General features: G+C 35.9%; 4 protein-coding genes across 5 annotated transcripts; 1 reads left to right on the top strand and 3 right to left on the bottom strand.

Moving 5' to 3' along the window:
- Positions 1-2246: 2246 nt before the first annotated feature.
- LOC107862296 (SNAP25 homologous protein SNAP33) lies at positions 2247-6668 on the bottom strand. The gene is made up of 6 exons (XM_016707820.2): positions 6507-6668; positions 4841-5404; positions 4290-4383; positions 4006-4133; positions 2676-2773; positions 2247-2533 (listed from the first exon to the last, which is right to left on the bottom strand). Exons 2-6 carry the CDS (start codon positions 5363-5365, stop codon positions 2434-2436), a joined length of 945 nt encoding a protein of 314 aa, XP_016563306.1. The 5' UTR covers positions 5366-5404; positions 6507-6668; the 3' UTR covers positions 2247-2433.
- Positions 6669-7457: 789 nt separating this feature from the next.
- LOC107865910 lies at positions 7458-8823 on the top strand. 2 transcript variants are annotated; one of them, XR_001672734.2, is made up of 2 exons: positions 7458-8105; positions 8465-8823. XR_001672734.2 is itself a non-coding variant. In XM_047409842.1 (2 exons), the coding sequence occupies exons 1-2, from the start codon at positions 7613-7615 to the stop codon at positions 8526-8528; spliced, it is 333 nt and encodes a 110-aa protein (XP_047265798.1). In that variant the 5' UTR covers positions 7522-7612; the 3' UTR covers positions 8529-8823. The 2 variants fall into 2 exon arrangements, 1 of the variants encoding a protein (XP_047265798.1); XM_047409842.1 differs by having other exon boundaries at positions 7522-7881.
- A 2559-nt stretch (positions 8824-11382) lies between these two features.
- On the bottom strand, positions 11383-12909 carry LOC107862295. Its single transcript, XM_016707819.2, has one exon. The coding sequence runs from the start codon at positions 12615-12617 to the stop codon at positions 11859-11861; it is 759 nt and encodes a 252-aa protein (XP_016563305.2). The 5' UTR covers positions 12618-12909; the 3' UTR covers positions 11383-11858.
- A 2655-nt stretch (positions 12910-15564) lies between these two features.
- Positions 15565-18159, bottom strand: LOC107862294 (zinc finger protein ZAT4). The gene has a single exon (XM_016707818.2). It carries the CDS (start codon positions 17482-17484, stop codon positions 16024-16026), a length of 1461 nt encoding a protein of 486 aa, XP_016563304.1. The 5' UTR covers positions 17485-18159; the 3' UTR covers positions 15565-16023.
- Positions 18160-19589: the final 1430 nt, after the last annotated feature.

Raw genomic sequence — 19589 nt, 5'->3', positions numbered from 1 at the left:
GGCAAACTACTATAACCTTAGCACCTTTAACATCTCACTGATGGTAGATGTAAAAAGTACTTGAATCTAGAAATTCTAGTTTGCACTAAGGTTCAGGTTTCCGAGTATATGGACCCTGGAAGAATTGAACCAAAGGTGAACTCAGTTTTGTCTTGTGGAGTTGTCTTTCTGCATAAGAGCTCAGTTAGATTAGAGAAGTTGGAAGAATAGCAATTGAAACTGGAAGGCTACTTTCAACAACTTTCTGTAAGATCAAAGCACATAGAGGGTGAACGTCTCTATCTTTCTCAATTCCATTATCATCCACTGTTAATATTATGCTGACCAGAAGTTAGGTGTCGAAGAGATAGAAGCGAAGTCGAAGTCATCAATTCAGCCATTTGAATGATCTCCCCTAAGAGTGACCCCTTTCCAAATAAACCAAACGCTGACCACATTCATAAAAAAGATATCTCCATCTCTCTAGTTTACACAACCCCTTTAGATCGTTCTATCCGTGCTTGAAAAACGACTCCATCGATCCGCTCCTTTTACTGGACATTCTTGGCCATCCTCCTAGGGTTAACACCCCGTAGATCATATCATGAACTCTTTTAGACCCTTAGTTTCACTTGGTTGGGGCAGAGTTTCAGCCTTTCTTCCATCGAATATAAAAAACCTTAGAGCTGCTTAACCTGTTGACATCCTGACGTAAAAAGTCATTATTTGTGTTACATCTTCGAATTCGAGAAAGGGCTTTCCTCTTATCTCTCAAATTATAGTTATTGACACAATCCAGAAAGTAAGAAAACTATTGCAGCCCCCCGGGAAAAAAAAACCACCCACCCGCTCGCCCTTTACAGCTTTACTAATATAATAGAAGCTAAGGCAAAAGCTAAAGTGAAACTACGAGCTTATAAGAGAATATGATACCATCCCCCACTTTTGGCGCACTTGTTTGATGAGCTAGGCCTAAGCGCCATATAAGTCAAAACCAACACTATATTATTCTTATATATTTCCTTTGAAATGAAAAGATGCAAAAGGTGTTGATACGTCCTATCCACATAGAAATCTTACCCTCTTCCACACATTACTGGTGGATGCTACAGCCGCTATCACTTTGGCTGCAGGATGGAATGAAGGTCGAGGAGGCAGGGAAGAAAAGGTTACTCGCTATGGCTTACCCTTATCTCAGGCCTTGGTATGGCCTATACATGGTGGATGAAGGTTTTGGTAAGGTTCAGAATGGATGGTGCCTATAATTAGCCATGCTTCCTTCTTCCTCTTGTTTGGACGAGTGTACTTCCTTTTTCCTTGCTCTTTCAGCCTCCTGTTTCCGTTTGCTGAAGGGAACCACAGAAGTGAAGTCTTTAACTCTGAAAACCTTTGCCTTTGCTTAGTTCATCTTTCTCTTGTGTTCTAGTGGACTGGATGATGCATAACAACTGCTTTTCATGACTTCTCCCTTATCCAAATGTCTTTTCTGATTATTGTTTTCAAAACCAATGTGAAGGGCTCTAGCTAGCTTATCTTACCTATTTATGGCCAACATCATGATAGGATACCGTCTAAACCAACTGAAGTTACAGTAGTCTGCCTCAAGTGTATGTTACTTTGGAGAGAATACAGCATTATGATCGTAACCACTCAAAGACCTTCAAAGCAATGGCTTGGTAGAGTTATTGTTGCAATAAACAAAAGCTATGAACTCCTCCTTTATATGAAAATTTCTTCTTATTTTTTCCTGCATGTGCCCTGTTACTGGTATTTCTTTTGTGTTGTATCCTGTGAGCATGAAATGGATGCTGCGACAGGAATAATCTTTAAAGTTCGTCATCGTGGGGGCATTGTTCATCATTTCTTCCCACATTAAGGCAAAATATCTTCTGCAAGTGTTGAGCAAGCGCTTTTTATGGTACTATTTGGACTCTATATTGCAGCGACAAAGATTTTGATGGGTAGTCTAGCCAAATAAACTCACTCTTGTCCAGAACAGGTCCCCAAAAAAGGGGTAAAAATGGTACGTGAAATGTTAACAAGGTGTAATACATCCCAGGATTATTTATGCTTTGCCAACATATCAAACGACAGTCAATCCAGATGGGAAAAATGAAAAACACAAAATAACTTTCACCCTAATATAACAAGTTCTGCTGTCGCATCCACAAATACAACAGAAAAGGAATAAGGATATGCCTCTAGGGGGTTAATGAAAATATTGAAGCAAGTGTTAGATGGAAAATGAAGTAAATTACAGCAATTCGTTGATCGTTAACCCAATTACTGGGAAATTAATTGATTTACTCAATCTGTGTACAAAAAATTCAGAACAGGGAAAAAAAAGTTGGCATTATGATGGATTTAGAGGAATTGCAGTAGCAAAGTTAAAAAAAGGGGAAAACATGAGCACGTTAATATCTAGCGCTAATACATGAGATAAATGCTAGTGTGTTATTTTCCTAGCAAGCGGCGACCACGCCTGTTGGCACCTTTGACTCGGAAATTGAGCTCATCTACATCATCTTGAAGATGATCCAGGGATTTGTTCTGCCTGCAATATCCAACACAACATATGCAGAAAATCTTAGAAGTGATTAGAGGAATAGTAACACAGTACGTGAGAGTTCAATAAGAAGAGGAAAAAGGATACTTGTGATCCTTTTAAATAAGATATCACTATTCAGAATACGAACCTCTCAATTTCAGACCCCATATCAATAGCCATATCTTTGAGCTCTCCCAACAGGTTACTGAGATCTGATAATGCGTCATCTTGTTTTGCAATCTCAACCTGTCAAAATGTCAATGATTAGAGCTATTTTCCATTGCTTTCCTTTAATGCGTTAACAAAAGAGGTTCTTCTGTAGCTTAATGAGATGCAAGAGAGATCCCTTCTCCAACGCACATTCACTTCTTTCTCTACCCCTCCTAGCAGACTCACTCTTTCATTCCACAAGGAAACACGGATAGAACACCTATTTCCTAATACCCCGGAAGAAAAAGATGGAGATATAGGCTATGAAGTCCTCTGTCAAATGTAACTTTCCGTTTTCCTCTAATTCCTTATTTAGCTTCCAATTGAAGCTACGAAGCAGCAGGATTTCTAGAAATCATCAAATCTTATTTTCAGAATCTGGAATTTGTATCCAGAAGAAATATATGAACAGGATTTTCAACTCAAGAAACAAGTTCTCCGAGAAGTCATTAGAAATAAACTCAACAATAACAACAACATACTCATTATAGTCCCACAAGCGGGATCTGGGGAGGATGAGGTGTATGTTGAACCTTAACCCTACATTTGTGGGGCTATGGAGGCTGTTTCCAACAGACCCTCGGCTCAAGAAAAATAATTAGAATGAGGACACTCCCATAGATAAGAAAATCGAAAATGATCTGCAAATCCAAAACCTATAGCAAACCAACTGCGGCTAAGTCAGCAGCCATGCAGTAAAAGACGATAGGTGATTCCAATTGGTCCCTACATGGAGTGGTGGTGGCCTTCTTACCCTTTTGCTTTTTCCTATTTCTAATTTTCTATGCTCTTTCTTAAACTACTATGGAGTTGCCAATCCTCATCTTCATCCCCAATTTAGCCAGAAAATCACACTATGCACAGAAAGTCTAAGATATAAAGAATAGAAGGACAAATGTCACCAGTATAAGATACAGAATGCAAAACAAATGCATAGAAAGTCTGGAAGAAATATTGCAACTTCACCTTTTTGACAGAGAACAGCTAAGGAAATAAAAAGGGAAGTGTGTTTGCCACAAGTTGATGACATATTGGTCAAAACTCATCACTGTCTGATAAACTAACTCGAGAGCAAGTTTATCTTCCTATCATGCAACAGCCTAGAGCCAATATCAATTCTCTGAACCATTTATATAAAGGAGTTCTAAATGCCAGTCACTAAGTTGTCCCAAATGCCGGTCACTATTTTGTCCAAAGTTTATCTTCTGAACCATTTATTTAAACGAGTTTTTACTATCAGTCTCTATTCTGTCTCAAGTAACATGTACCTCAACTTTCTGCAGTGCATTAGTAGGTTCCGGTGGTGGTGTTCGTGAAGTTGAGCGTTCCTTAGCAGAGCTCAACCCCAACCTCTCTTTCTGCTCCAGGTGGTTACCCCTTCTTTGAACTGGAACATCTGCAACAATAAAAGATAATCAGCAGTTTTCTCAATAGCCACAGCCTCCCCATAATTTTTTAATGCCCTATCTATCTTAAGATCCAGACATTTTTTTCTTTCCCAGATGCAAACACCAATGCATATTTAATGAGCAAGAACAAAATCTGATGTTACCTCTAGTAATTACTGGCCCTGTAATTGAGCGTGTTTTCTTAGGCTTCCAAGTTTTAGAAAACAAGCCTCCAAGACTACCCAAAAGCTTTTCACCCTGTAATTAAATTTCAAGCTTTAGTTTCCAGCTGATACGCATAACAACAGAAGTAAATAACAGATACAAAAATCTTCCAGATCAAGAAAATGGTAATAAAGAATTTTTAAAGTTATGGGCAACTGTAGATTAACGTCTTGGAGGTGGAACGGTTTGAAGCAGATAAGTTATATATGCATTATAAAAGTTCAAACAATGTCTATATGCCCTCCTAAGTCCTAAAGACAATATAAAGTTTCATCTCAAAATGAACGAGGAAGTAACGTATCAGTCAGCATAAATTTCAATAATATTATGAATTATTCAATGAAATGATTGAAGAATAAAAAATTGCAGAAACAAGAATGACAGATGGGTATTGGTAGTCTATGATGATATAACGGTTAATGCTAATCCACAATTTTATTTTTTTTTTACTTTTGCAACTACAAAATGCAATAAAATTAATTAACCATACTCTGCTAAGGTCATGCTCAATGTCAGCTGCAGTAAGGTGGGTTCTTGTAATTTGTTCACCCTGCTGATGTAAGGTGATTACAGTTTTTGCTGCATCTTGTCTAATGTCTTCTGCGATCCTCAGGCAGTTGTTAACAGTCTTTGTTGTCTCTTCAGCCTTGTTTACTGCATAGTTTTCCAACTCCTCTACAGTTTGGTTCTCAAATCCTCCAGAGTCCCGGAAGTCATTCTTGTATCTGCTTCTTTCTTTTGAAGTCGCGGAGTAAGCAGATGAATGAGTCCGTTTAAAATCATCATCATCATCATCAAAAGGGTTTGTACTCAAATGTGGGGTAATTAGAGAGGGCTCTGACGAAGTTCTCCTTGCAGGTGTTATAGTATGCTTGTTGTCAGATTCATTGTCAGAATCAAAAGGATTTGAACTAGAAAAACCATTGAATCCAGGATCCACAGTGTGATTCCTAGCATTTTGATGCAAGGGTGACTTCTTAAGCCCGAACATTTTCAAAGGATAAGAGGAAACCATGCTTTGCTAGGGAAGTGTTCAACTAATCAAGAAATGTACCTGAAGAAAGAAGCAAGATAAAGCTATTAACATTGTGCAATAACAGTTCAAATTAGTCATGAAGAATCATCCATAATGAGAAAATTCAATTGAACATACTTCTGACCAACATTTACATAAAAAGTAAGAGGATCCTACATGGAAAAATTTGACAAAACACTGAAAGTTAAAGATCAAAAAATGAAGAAATGAAGACCGATACATGATCTCAGGGATTAGAGAAATAATCTAAGTAGCCAAGTCCAAGATTCAAGCACACAAACCAGAGGAATAATTACTACTATAACATCGAAAAGAACAATAAGGGGTGGTTTTTCATGAAAGGGGATCCAAAACACATACCAAAAACTGTCCAACAACAACAACAACATACCCAGTGTATTCCCACAAAGTGGGGTCTGGAGAGGGTAAAGTGTACGCAGTCCATACCCCTGCCTCAGATGAAGTTGAGAGGCTGTTTCCAATAGATCCCGAGTTCAGTACAGATAACATTATAATAGCAAAAACCGTCATACAGCAATAATTTGAACATTCAAATCAGGGCCTTAGGGGCAAGGACTGCATACACACTAGCCTCACTTGTGGGATTACACAGTATATATGTTGTTGTTTTAGTAGCAAAGCCCAAGATTCAAGCCCACAAAAAACTCTACATAAAGGGGTCATTTCTTGTAAAAGAGGATCCAAAACACACAGGAAAAAACATCCTACAGCAATAATCTGAATATTCAAGTTGGGGCCTTAGGGGCAAGGTCTGCGTACACACTACCCGTACTAGTGGGATTACACAGTATATGTAGTTACAGAAGTAGCAAAGTCCAAGACTCAAGCACACAAACTATGCATAACGGTTCATTTCTTCGCAAAAGAGGATATCCTACAACACAATGATATGAAAACTCAAGGAATATTTATCTTCATCTTATACAAGTCAACCACCACAATTCACAAAACGTTAATAGCATTTCTAGTAGAAATAAACTTTATTATTCATCTTCAATTTTTTTTCCCCCCAAAATCAAATGAAGGGTGAAGAAAGTTAGCCAAATTCATTTAATTCAGTCACAAAAACCCATTTGGATAAAAGAGATGAAAAAACTACCTGTGGAAATGGAAGAGATTGAGTATGGATTAGGATTTTGGAGCACCGAGATTAACGCCCTTACCAAGGCGAAAATACAGAGAGAGAGAGAGAGAGAGAGAGAGGGGAGCCTATTAAATTCCAAAGTGGGGAACACGCACGTATATAATTAACAATATATTTATTGTAATTGTTTAAGTTAAATGTACATATATATATCCCGAGAACCATCCAATTGGAAATGTCGTAGACATACCTTCTTTTTTTTTTTTTTTTTTTTTCTTAACGAAGAAATTAGTTCTATTCTGTTATTCTCTTATTAGATTATTTCGATGTGTTTTTTTAAAATATTAAATTTATGTTATTGAATGATTGATATTAAAAAAATTAACTATTTTATTTATTTTTTAAAGAGGTAGTAAAATTAATAATGGAAAAGTAAAATAAATAATAAATTTATATTTTTTGGATTCTATTATTCGCAAGAGTTGTTAAGTTTGTGTAGTAGGTATCTCATAAAATTGATTTCCTAGTCGATGCTTTTTCCCGTCGAGTTCATTGTCTTGAATTTATCTTGTACAGTTTACATTTCTATGTGATCTTCGAGTTAGTTTACAAAAGTGAATTTAGCCAATACATTCTTAAAAGTAGTAATTACATGTTTCCCAAAAAAGAGCATTACTCTTTTCGTCCCATTTTATGTGACTTACTTTCCTTTTTAGTTTGTTTCAGAAAAATATACCTTATTATAATTAGAAAAAAAAAATATTTTTTCTATTAAATAATTTACGACCACACAAATATTTAAAAATTCTTTTAGATCATAAAAATTTGAAAAGCCTTCATCTTTTCACATAAAATGAACGGAGAGAGTGTAAAATAAAAAGAAGGCGCGTAAAGGGCGACTTTTGAATTCGGCCAAATTGTCAAATTGGACCGTTTCTTCTCCATAATGCGTAAGACCGAACCGGCTCCACGTCAACAAAAAATAATTAATTATTAACCACATTTTTTTTAATAATAATAACAACTTAGAACAGAAAAAAAAGGAATAAAAGTCTAATAAGTCCACCAAATGATCCATTAATAACAGTTTGCTTTAATTAATCTGATTCCATCTCAAATCGATGCCAAATGTCAACGGTACATATATCTTCCTCATCACTTTCGCCATTTTACTTGTCCCATTTATCATCATATTGAAGAAAAAATTTGTGTGTTGTGACGATGAATCGCAGCCACATTCGAATAATAATACAGCCGATGGAATAGCAACATCTCGGTGTCCGCCAGAAAATCCAGCTGGTGAAGTAGCGATTGGTATTTACGAGGGAGAAATTAGAGTGAAAAATAGTGATTGTTCGATTTGTATTGCTGAAATTAAAAAAGGAGAGAGGTGTGTGATTCTTCACCCTTGTTGTCATGGATTTCATGTTGATTGTATTCGTCCTTGGTTTGAAGATAAAGATACGTGCCCCATGTGTCGGACCACTGTTAGTGAGTTGTCACGTATAACACGGTATCGAGAAAGTCTCGCATCATGATGACTCGATCCATATTTATGTCTAACTATAGCAGCTATGTGGTTGGAATTGAATCATCTTATATTGTGTAAATTAGGTAAAGAGAAATTCTCTTGTGTATATACATTAAAAAATAGATTTTGCTAACTTGTTTACATTCATGGTAGTATAATTGCTGCATCTATATTTAACTACTTTGAAATTCTTTTACTTTTTCTAGCACATTTTTCTTCAATTTCCACTCTTCAGAACCTCTCCACATGCTCTTACAGGACCCAATAAATTCGGTGTCACTTCGTTGTTCTTATATTTTATTGTTTCAACACTTGTATACTTCTTAAAGAGTCAAATATGCACTTGTTTCTGTTTCCAAGGTGTGATCCACCGATTCACTAAGTGAATATTATTTCGTGGTGTCTTTTAATTTGCTCGTTCTCCCATCATTTATGTCTCCAGAATCTCATCTCTTCGTAAATGGCCAAGAATGTGGACTCTCCATTTGAAGATCCATCCACTGTAATCAGTTATGTCTCTGTTAGAGTTGTGATCCGAATTTTGTTGATCCGGTCCTGAAAGTTTCCCGGTGCGACCAATGTTTGTGATTTTCAATGGGTCTGTGGTGGTAGCGTAGGGTATGGACCTTTATGTTTTTGGACCTAGGACTTATTTGTACGCACGTATTATATAAGTGCGATTTAGTGGGCTGTTTCGGATCATTCTTATACACACGCGAAATTGAGACTATTGTCCCAACATTGTACTCTCTCTCCATTATAGTGAATTCCTCTGCCTCTGTCCGTGTTTTTTCCTGCAAATGTAACTCTGTGTGTTCTTGTTTTTTTTTTTTTCTCTTGTGGTTTGCTTATTTTCTGACCTTAACCAACATGCTTTTAAGAAGAGAATCTGTAGTTTCTCAAATCTATTTATCAATTATCAGTACTTCTATCTAGTGTATGTTTGTTCTTGTGGGTCAGATGAGGGAGAGAAAAAAATGAACAAAAAGAAACTTGGATCTTGGATTTTAGGTAACAAGTCAATTCAAAAGCACATTTTGCAAAAACATGTTTTTTTAATAGTAATGTTGATCGGACCGACTTGCCCACACCTCCTTTGTTTATCTGATACATACCTATCACCTGTTATCTTCCACCAATACATTAACGAAATATGATAGGAAGCACTGTCTAACATAATAAAACTTCACTAATGGATCCAGAAGAAACCCTTCAGGAAAAGGACATTTCCAGTTTCCAACCAACTTCCAGGAAACAAACAAACAGATCATGAACCTACTAAGTTTTTCATCTGTGTTACGCAGACATGTATGAGGAACATAGCAAGTTATTAATGCAAAGACAACCTGTTCAATGCAAGCAAGATGCAAATGCTGTGTCATACATGTTCACATAAAAATATAGCTTAAGCTGCATTACAAACCATTCATATAGTTCTCAACTTGATCTGCAATTTTCTCCATGTTGTCCGTGGCATCGACTTCTGGTTGATTTTAGAACAGCCAGTTTTGTAAGGAGTAGACCAAATATCTCCATCAACAGAAGTATGATATAGCAAACAAAAGTATGATACAGTTCCTTTGTAATCTTAACAATTAATTGCAGAACAAAAATAATACTCAAAATCTAATCTTGATCAGTATTCAGCTTGCAAATTCAACATCAACTACTGAAATCATGGGGCAACATAAAAATTGTCAATCAACAAAGCTTTTGTTTATCATCGAAAGATCGAAAGTGGACCAATTATCTCTATCAATGGAAGTGACATAACAAAAACAAAGGTATCGTAGATTTTCTTTTGTACTCTTAACATTTATTGCGGAAAGCATTCTAAACATTTCTTTCCCAGAAAATTTAACTATTGTCCCTGGTTACAAATGTGTGATCGATCAATTCTTCTTGTGACCCACAAGATCACAACTTTGCCACATTAGGATAACTATTGCTATTTTGTTTTCATGACTTAAAAATTACTAGTAAGTATACATTTTATTAGGATGGCAGAACAAGCAAGGAAGCACCGGAAATACTAAAACTTTCTTGTTAACATAATAAACTTCACTAATGATCCAGAAGAAACACTTCCAAGAGGACTGTCCCAGTTTCTAACCACCTTCCAAGAAACAAGCAAACAGATCATGAACCCATTATTCGTAGCTGCTAAGTTTCTCATTTGTAAATTATTAGGCATTTGCTAGTTGTATGCTATAACATTGCTCACTAATACAAGCCACAAAAGAGTGCACTCCACACGCTAGAAAAATAAGATTCAAACAACTTTCATTTGATGCCAAAGAATAAACAATTTGAGATCACATCACACAACTACTCTGTCCAATCTTGATACGAGCAGCTTCTAAGATAATCTTTTATACAACATGTTTAGATACATTGAATTTAGACATTTAGGTATGAAAATATTGAAGGATATTTCATAGAAATTAAATTTCAGGTTCAAATTCTTTTTTGGGGTGGATAACCGTGGTGTCCGGCCCACCTCTCGCGCACCTCGACTAAATCCACGGGTTACCTGCCATCTCAACCATCAACAACAGATACCCTGTCCACTAAGGCTACGACAAATGCGAACAATCACCTAGTGTTTTTTGTCTCTGCTGGGATTTGAACTTGAGACATCGGGTTCTCATCCCACTTCAGGTTCAAATTCTAGCAGAGACAAAAATACTAGGTGATTTCCTTTCATCTGTCGAAGCGGACAGAGTTATCCAGTACATAACTGGTAGTGACATGCTTGAAATGAACACTTTTTAAACCAATAGCTATGCTATGAAGACATTCTGAGACTGGAAGTGAATGTAAGTTGTCCTTCAGTGAAAGGTTTCTCTGCTCTTTTTCAATCTCGATAACACAATCACCTTTGGAAACTCCAAGAATATTATATTCATCAAGAACATAGTAAGTCATAAACGCAAAGACAATTGTTCAATGCATGCAAGATGCTGTGCCATATATGTTGCCATACAAATATGTTGTGCCATAATTGTTCTTTACTTGACCTGCAATTTCTCACATCTTGTCCATGACATTGATTTCTGGTGGTTCTAGAACAGCCAGTTTTGTAAGGAATGGACCAAATATCTTCATCAATGGAATTATGATATAGCAAAAACAAAGGTACGATAGAGTTTCTTTGTAATCAACGCTTAGTTGCAGAAGTCATTGCTAAAGCTGTCAAAACCTAATCTCGATCAGTACTCAGCTCACAAATTCAACATCAAAAACACTTCTTGCAACTACTTAAATTGTGGGGCAACAAAGAAATTCTCAATCAACAATGTTTCTGTTTAAAATCGAAAGAGCAAAAGTGGACAAAAAATCTCTATCAACAGAAGACTGACATAGCAAAAACAAAGGTAGGATAGATTTTCTTTTGTATTCAACATTGAATTGAAGAAGTCAAATCGGTACAACTTTCCGAGAAAATCTAATCTTGATCAATATTATGCTTACAGATTCAGGATCAAATACTTCTTCCAGCTACGTAAATCGCGGAACAACAAAAACTTGTCAGTCAACAAAGCTTCTGTTTAAAATCTAAAGATCAGGAGTGGACCAAATATCTCTATCAAAACGGAAGTATGATAGCTTTTCTTTTTACTCAACATGGGATTGCAGAAGTCACTGCTAAAGCTTACGCAGAAAATTTAATCTTGATCGGTATTCTGCTCACAGATACAACATCAAACACTTCTTGCAACTACTTAAATTGCCGGGCAACAACGAACTTCACAATCAACAAAGCTTCTGTTTCAAATCGAAAATTGGCAACTCTTATTCAGCTTCCTTATCGACGTATTTAAAGTAGCAGATAACTAATTACTCAATCTAGAGAATACAACAAGTATCAATCCAAGGGAAGTAACAGCAACACAAGAGTAAGTAACACCTTGAACGCGAACAAACAACAAATTCAATTGCTTAGCAGTCTGAAGAGCAAGTGTCAAAATCTGCAACCTACTTTGTCCTTCCATTTTCTTAAAGAAGTAAATCGGCTTCAACGATCTTCTCATCATGAATGCCAACGAAAACGGCAACCCAAATGCCAGAAAACTCTGTATTGAAATCTCAGGCATCGGCGACGACTGCGTCGTATACGTAATCCAACCTCCTAAACCAAGCTGAATAAGCCCCAGTACAGCAAATGCTTTGCTCAAACTGTACATTGTCTTAAGCATTTTCTCAAGCACTTCGCGGGTCTCATTTGCGAGTGGCGTAACGTCGCGATCAACCGTTGGGCCTGTGATCTCCTGGTGCTTAAATTCCGGGTTTTCACTCGGGTACTCAGTCGGGTTTTTAGGGTTTTCACTACCATTACCAGATGAAAAATATCTCAAATTTAGCGATGAAGGATTTCGATAATTCATCTTCCCTGGAAATCCATGTGGTTGAAAATCCATGTTGTTCAAATTGGGTATGGAGTTTCTGATTATCCCGAGAAATGGTGGGTGATTTTGAGAGTGGACAAAAGGGGTTGAGAGTTTAGGGTTAATTTGGGGATTTCTGAGAAATAAAAAAGAAGAAGGATTTTTGAGAAATTTGGTAGTAAATCTGCGAGTTAGTGTGGACGCCATTAGCAGCAAAAGCAAAAAGGGAAAGAGAAGATCAATGGAGGAGTACAAGGTTTTCGATTAAGCCGCCATGGATTGCAGCTTCACTGAAGTCAATGACGGTTTTGCCTCACCTTTTGGATTTTCTGAGAATGGGCCGAACTTGGGCTTCTCTTTCTTTGTGGCCCATGTTAGAGTGCAGTTAACGAGAATGGGTCGACTTTTTTTTTTTTTTTTGGGAAAAATAACACAAACATACCCCTTAACTTATCATATTTACACAAATTTTCATCCTTACAAAGTAATTATAAAAATTTCAACTAATCATATATGTTCGTTGGATTTATCTGAAGCTAATTATGTATCTCGATAGACCTAAAATCGAAAAAATATATCGAAAGCTAATTATGTCTCTTTACAAAGGAAAAAATGTATCTTCGTTGGATGTATCCAGAGCTAATTATGTATCTCGACAGACCTAAAATTGAAATTTTCAGTAATTATATAAAATATCGGAATTTTTTAAAAATTAAGGTTCAAATTATCGGGATTTATGTTGTTTGCCCTTTTTTTTTGGAATGTTTCGGGAGCTAATTATGTATCTCGTCGGACCTAAAATCAAGATTTTCAGTAATTATGTAAAGTGTCGAAATATTTTAAATTAAACTTCAAATTGTCGGGATTTATGTTATTTCCCTCCCTTTTTTTTTTTTTGCAAGAGAACTTCATTTTAACGCGATCTGTAAAGAAGATTTTTTCTATTCAATTTGTAAGTATTCATTAGATATTATTTCAGTGGCTATCTCCATTATAGAGAGAAAAATCTAGTAAATACTGCTAAAATCAAATAGGCTTTCTATGTAAATTATGGACTTCTTTTTTATTTATGATACGGAACCATGATTATCACACATTCATTATTCTTGGTCTAGCTGTTGGGTCCAACGAGCCTTTCTAGCTGCCTAGATTGCAGTCTGAAGATCGTAATATAAGTAATTCAGCGCTCCATACAGGAAAAAAGAAATCAAAATTTCGCCGAGACGACTAGCATCCTTTTCCGCCATGCATTTTTTGAACAGAAAAAGACTACAGTCGGATCAAATTCTGCTCATCCCATACCTTTTACCTTATCTCATATGTATGGAACTTGATCTCTTTCCGTTCCTCTACGCCTATAAACCGAGAAAGATGTGAAAGAAAAGCATATTGGCCGGTATATATTGTGAGGCCCCAATTCTTGACCGGAGGGGAACACCAAAGGCCTAACGAATTACACTTGGATATATGTACTTTATATCTAGCATTTGTATACATGGTAGTATTTAACTTGTAGCCAGTATTGACAAAATTAATACCTGCGGTGCTTTGCATAATAATGAAAAAATCAAGCACTATATGACAATTTATCCTCTCTTTCCTGCATTGTCATCAAGCATCACAAGCTTTGCTAAAGATGCAAAGTCCATTATAATCACTTCTCCCCCTTCTTGTTTCTTCTGTTTGGTGCCAGCTGATCCAGACATGAGTTAAAGTTGGAGAATATGTTCAAAATTAATCAGCATATTATATTACTTGATTTAGAGATACGTCAACGTTGTGATAATCCATCATACAAAACTATGTGCAAATGCCAACTTTAGATATTTAGATATGAAGCTAGACAAGACTTCTTGAAATTGGTTTTTGTAGAGCCTAACTTCATACTTTGAATATCGATAGTTGAACCTCGTTCAAACTTAAAGTTAGGTCCGAAGTTGAGCCTAACTTTAGATTTTTGAAGTTCAAAATTTTATATTCATATTTTCAACTTTAATTTCATCAATTATTTGAAGTCGATTCTGAAATGACTAACCATTATATATTTTATACTTTTAGGCTATTCGCACACGTGCTCCGCTTTTTGTTACGTTACTAGTGGGCAGCTAAGTATGAGTAGAGGAGGCCTAAGCCCAAACTAATGACGAAGTTATTTACCCAAAATAGAAAATGATAGTATTAATTACTTGGAAAATAACTGCTTTTAGTACTGTTACGGGCTAAAACTTTTAAAGTTTGAAAACATATTTTTAAAATTATTTAATTATGTTCTTCGAAAAAAGACAGCCCGAGACACTAAAGCTATTGCTATGCGTGGTGTCCGGGAAAGGGTCCCACCACAAGGGTGTATTGTACCCGTCTTACCTTGCATTTCTACTAGAGGTTGTTTCCAAGGTTTGATACTTGTGACCCTCCTGGTCACGTGGCAACAACTTTACCAGTTACTCCAAGGCTCCCCTTCAATCATGTTCTTCAACATACTCACGAATATAATTTAATTCTTTTTCATAGAGACATACAAAAAAATTATCGATAACGAGTAACAATGAGAGATAAAGCTAGAATTTATGTTTGCAAACATACCTTTTTTTTAATTACTTAATTATGTCTTCAACGCAAAAATAAGCCAACCAATGTCTCCCAACAGAACAAACTGCACGTCTAATTACGTCTTCTAGTTAAAGTGGACTAGGTAAATGAACAGCATAGAATACTATGGAGTGTGTAAAGATAAGTTTAGTACTGAATATATATATTTTTTTTAAATATTCTCTTGAATTTTAGAGGTGGTCCAATCTACTATAAGTCTTCCTTTTTCAGTTGCGTGATAACAGTTCAATCCTGAAAACTTTGTGTATAGCATTTAAAGATTATTATTGAAAAGCAGTAGCATATTGTGTGAGACTAATAAGAAAGGGTAATGAGAGATGAGTTGTCAACTTGTCATATTATTTGGTAGGTCACTAAGCAACCACTTTTAATTTTGAGCTCACTTGTCTTTGTTTTTACAAAATATAATGGAGCATCTTTATTTTTTTTCTACTTCATGACTTCATAGTATATAGTCCCATCTTCAACACCCTCACTCATTTTTCCTTCAATTTCAAGAAAATATTATTACACTAAAACAAAATTTACTCTTCATGACAATTAAGTCTAGCTCAAGATGAAGCTAAAGTTAATGTACTCAACAAAAGAATCCAAAAATAGTAAAAAGAAGGTTACATCTTGTACACATGAATTACCATTCCCTTGACTAAAACTTGTAAATGAAATGCAAAAATAGAAATAAAAAATAATACGTGCTTAATTGTTCAATGAGCAAAATGGATGGGTTGAACACGACTACTACACCTGTGTCAGCTTGCTCACATTGTCGGTTCCAAGCACACACAAACGAGAAGGGTTGCAGTGGGTTGGGAGCCAGAGTATAATTGATAATTTTGAGTTGAGCTTAAATGGAACCGTGAGGATTCATATAGACGGCCCTAACGTATTAGGGACTGAGGCTTACTTATTGCTGCCACCACTAGTTACTAGTGTGAATTGATCAAACACTTCAATCATGTAAAGAATCAATGAATCTGTACACTTTGCTGAAATTCCCCAATGATCAGCTAGAAAGAAGGCCCAATAGCTGCTCATGTTTGTGGCTGCTGTCAATCCACCATTGCTTGAATTCAATATGCTCAGTACTGCTAGAATCCAACATGGTATCTTCTTCAACAGGAGCAGGCAAATTTAGATCCAAAAAGTTTCTGATTTCTGGTACTGGTTTGTGTACTTCAACAGATTGGTTGTTGTTGTTGTTGTTGTTTCTTTTGGCCTCAGCAATCAAGTGGGATCTCTTGTGACCACCTAATGCTTGTCCAGATGGGAAAATCTTGAAGCAAATTGGACACTCGTGCATCTTTAGCTGCTGCTTCTTGGATCCACAATTGTTGTCAATCTTTAGCGCAAATTCGTTAATTCCACTCTCATTGCTGAAGTTCTTGATTTGCTTGACGTGATGATCAATATCAATGCTAGTGCAATTTCCAACTTTAGTGTTTTTGTGGCTTGCCCTATGACCACCTAGTGCTTGATAGCAGTGGAAACTCCTGTTGCAAGTAGTACACTCAAATTTTATCTTGCTAGAGTTTTCTCTTGGATCAGGATCCATTTCTTTTGGAAGAATTTCAACTACTCTGTGTTCATTGTCCACTTTAATCTTCTTCTTTTTTTCATCTCCGAGAAATTTATGATCAGTTGGTAGTTGGGATTTGTCTCTTTTTTGACCATTTGTTGGAGACTTGGAGCACTCGCCTTGTTCTGTTTTCCCATTTTTGACTTTCTTGATCAGCTTGACCAAGTCACCACCACTATCATCTTTACATTTGGTACTCAATCTTGAAGAAGATTGCAAGAACTGAGAATTGTTATCAGAACACTCAGTGACATGATTTTGACCAACCCAATTCCCAACATCCCTTGAAAGCATGATCAAACTCATAGCAATCTCTTCTTGTTCATGCTCAATTTCAGATACACAAGGGGAAGCATTAGCACCAACAGTTAAAGAAGAGGAAGTTGTAGGGACCATGTACCTTTTCATCATCTTTCTTGATGATCTCTTCTTCTTGTTTGGTGCTGCTGCTGCTGCTTCAGTATCAGATTCACTATCCATTAACACTAATTGCTTTCCACTGTTCCAAGAATCTTCTTCCACACTGTTATTCATTGATGATGAGTGACACTTCATGTGCCCAAATAAAGCTTTCCAAGATGGGAAGCTTTTTCCACATTCCTTGCAAACTTTGTTGTTGTTCTGATTGGGAAGCAAAGCATCATCTTGATCAAACTTTGAAGTCTTCTTGGGATTCTCCCTCAGCCCATAATTAGCACTTTGAGTGCCCATATCCAAATCAACATTACTGATGATCAAAGCAGGAAGCTTCTTTCTTGAAGTCTCTCCATCAGTTGTAGTAATCATATGAGACCTCATGTGACCCCCTAAGGATCTACCACAATGGAAACTTTTGTTGCAGAATTTGCAAACATGTTTCAGTACTACTACTTCTTGATCTTCACCCATTGAATCAAAATTATTCAAGAATCAAGATCGAATATCAGATCAGATGATATACGATCAACAAAAACCAAAGAATAGTCCAAACTTTTACCTAGTCTTGTCCCCTTCCCAATTGCTCAAAATGCCTACTAGTACAACTTAGTATGTCATACTACTAATGTTAAATCAAGAAACTGTGAACAAATATGAAGAAACAGAAAAGAAAAAAAAGTCCAACTTTCACCTAAACTTCTTGTTCCTCCCAACTGCTCAAAATGCTACTACTTAGTATGTGTCACACTACTAATGGGACCAAAGTAAATCAAGAAACAGTGAACAAATATCAAGAAAATATCAGAAGAAAGAGCAGAACAATTTACTCTTTTTTTTTTCCTTTCCTTTTTCTCTCTCTTAACAACAAACACAGTATGTTTGGCAAATGGGAGGAGAAATCCATGCATGGAAGCAAAGATAAAAAGAAGTGGTAAAGGGGAAAAGATAGTACTAGTAGAGTTAGCACGTGTACTCAACTGACAATTCTACGCCAACTTAAATAAAATCCAATGGCTGAGATTTAAGCATTCTCATCCATTTGTTTTTGTTGTTGAGCTGACCTTACCTTAGCTAGCTCCTGCTACAGAAAACATACAACTGCTCTCAATAACTATTCTTTCCTTTGTCTTGCATGCTATTAAAGAAGCCCACAACTCTCAAAAAAATAATTTTTAAAGCTTCCACTCTTTGGCTGCTATTCTTGTACTTTGTACTAGTATTACTTCTATTGTTTTCTATACCACAACAACAATATGCACCTTAAAATTATACAAGTGAAGTCTCTAGAAAGTAGAGTGTACGCAGACATTACTCTTGACTATTCTTTGTGTTATCGGGTCACCTTGAGGGATCGAATTCAGTATCTTTTGACTAGGTCCTACATATAAATATAAATATTTGATCGTAAACTCAGCTATGATTATACGTTAATTTGAGATCATTGGGAAAACTCGTAAATTTCAATTTTTGAATCCTAATATGATGATAATTATATGTAATTGATATTGTAATCACTTCAAATTTAATTTTAGTTGCTCTATGTCCTTTTTATCAAAGATACTTATTTTCACTTAACGAGATCTTTATTTTACATGTAAGCGATATAATAACTATTACTGTTCACATAAAGCGTTTTTACATCATCAATTTTTTATTCGTTTTTGCATTTGAAAAAAGAAATTATGGGGAAGTGAGTATGGAAAATAATCGACGAGAGACGGGATGAAATTAATAATATGGAGGTCTGAAGACAAATCTTAGAGTCTAAATTAAAGGCTTCAGGCTGAGCTTGAGTAAGACAGAGTACATGCAGTGCAAGTACTATGACACATCACAAGAGGCGGATGAGTGACTTTCTCTGTAACAAAACTAAGTCGAGTGACCCTCTATGAAATTAACTCCTTAAATGTTGAATTTTATCTTTTTTAAGAAGTATTTAATCAAATTAATTAAGTAGACCTTTATGCACATAGTAGTAGTAAACTAGGAAACTCTAGGCCAAGGCCAACCCAGAAGAAAAATTCTTGAATTTAGCTTCAATTAGTATATTGATTGGTAGAATATGATGTAGCACTAAAGTTGACAGCAAACTAAGCTAAGCTAAGCAAATTAGTTGAAGTTACAAGTAATCAAGTTGCCGGCCTTAATTAAGCCGGCTTACATAGCACTAACCGCAACGTGAATATGTCTTGTTATTGGTATGTATTAATTAAGAGGACAAATTAATCACATTTTTGGCCTATTAATATGAAAGTTCCTCACCTTTTGTGCTTGTTTTAGCCGGCATTATTAGTGCAACTTTAGCTGTGAATTCTTATTTGTCTAATTATATACTGTTAATATATATGTTGTTTACATATTAATATGTGTGTGTGTGTGTTTACGAGGAACAGAAGAAAAAAGAAACCTCTCTTTGTGTCCTTTGATCTCTACTTAATTAAACAAATTAGTAAATATTTTTATATTGATCAAACATGTGCTTGCACATTATTTTGTGCCAAACTTTGGCTTGTGAAGTCTTAAACATTATACATGCACTATGATGATTGCTGTGTGAGGCAAAAGTGTCTTGTGAT

This window comes from Capsicum annuum, chromosome 3, assembly GCF_002878395.1.
Source record: "Capsicum annuum cultivar UCD-10X-F1 chromosome 3, UCD10Xv1.1, whole genome shotgun sequence".
Taxonomy (NCBI): domain Eukaryota; kingdom Viridiplantae; phylum Streptophyta; class Magnoliopsida; order Solanales; family Solanaceae; genus Capsicum; species Capsicum annuum.
The sequence above is the reverse complement of the archived record's forward strand: the minus strand, read 5'-3'. Positions and strand labels throughout refer to the sequence as shown.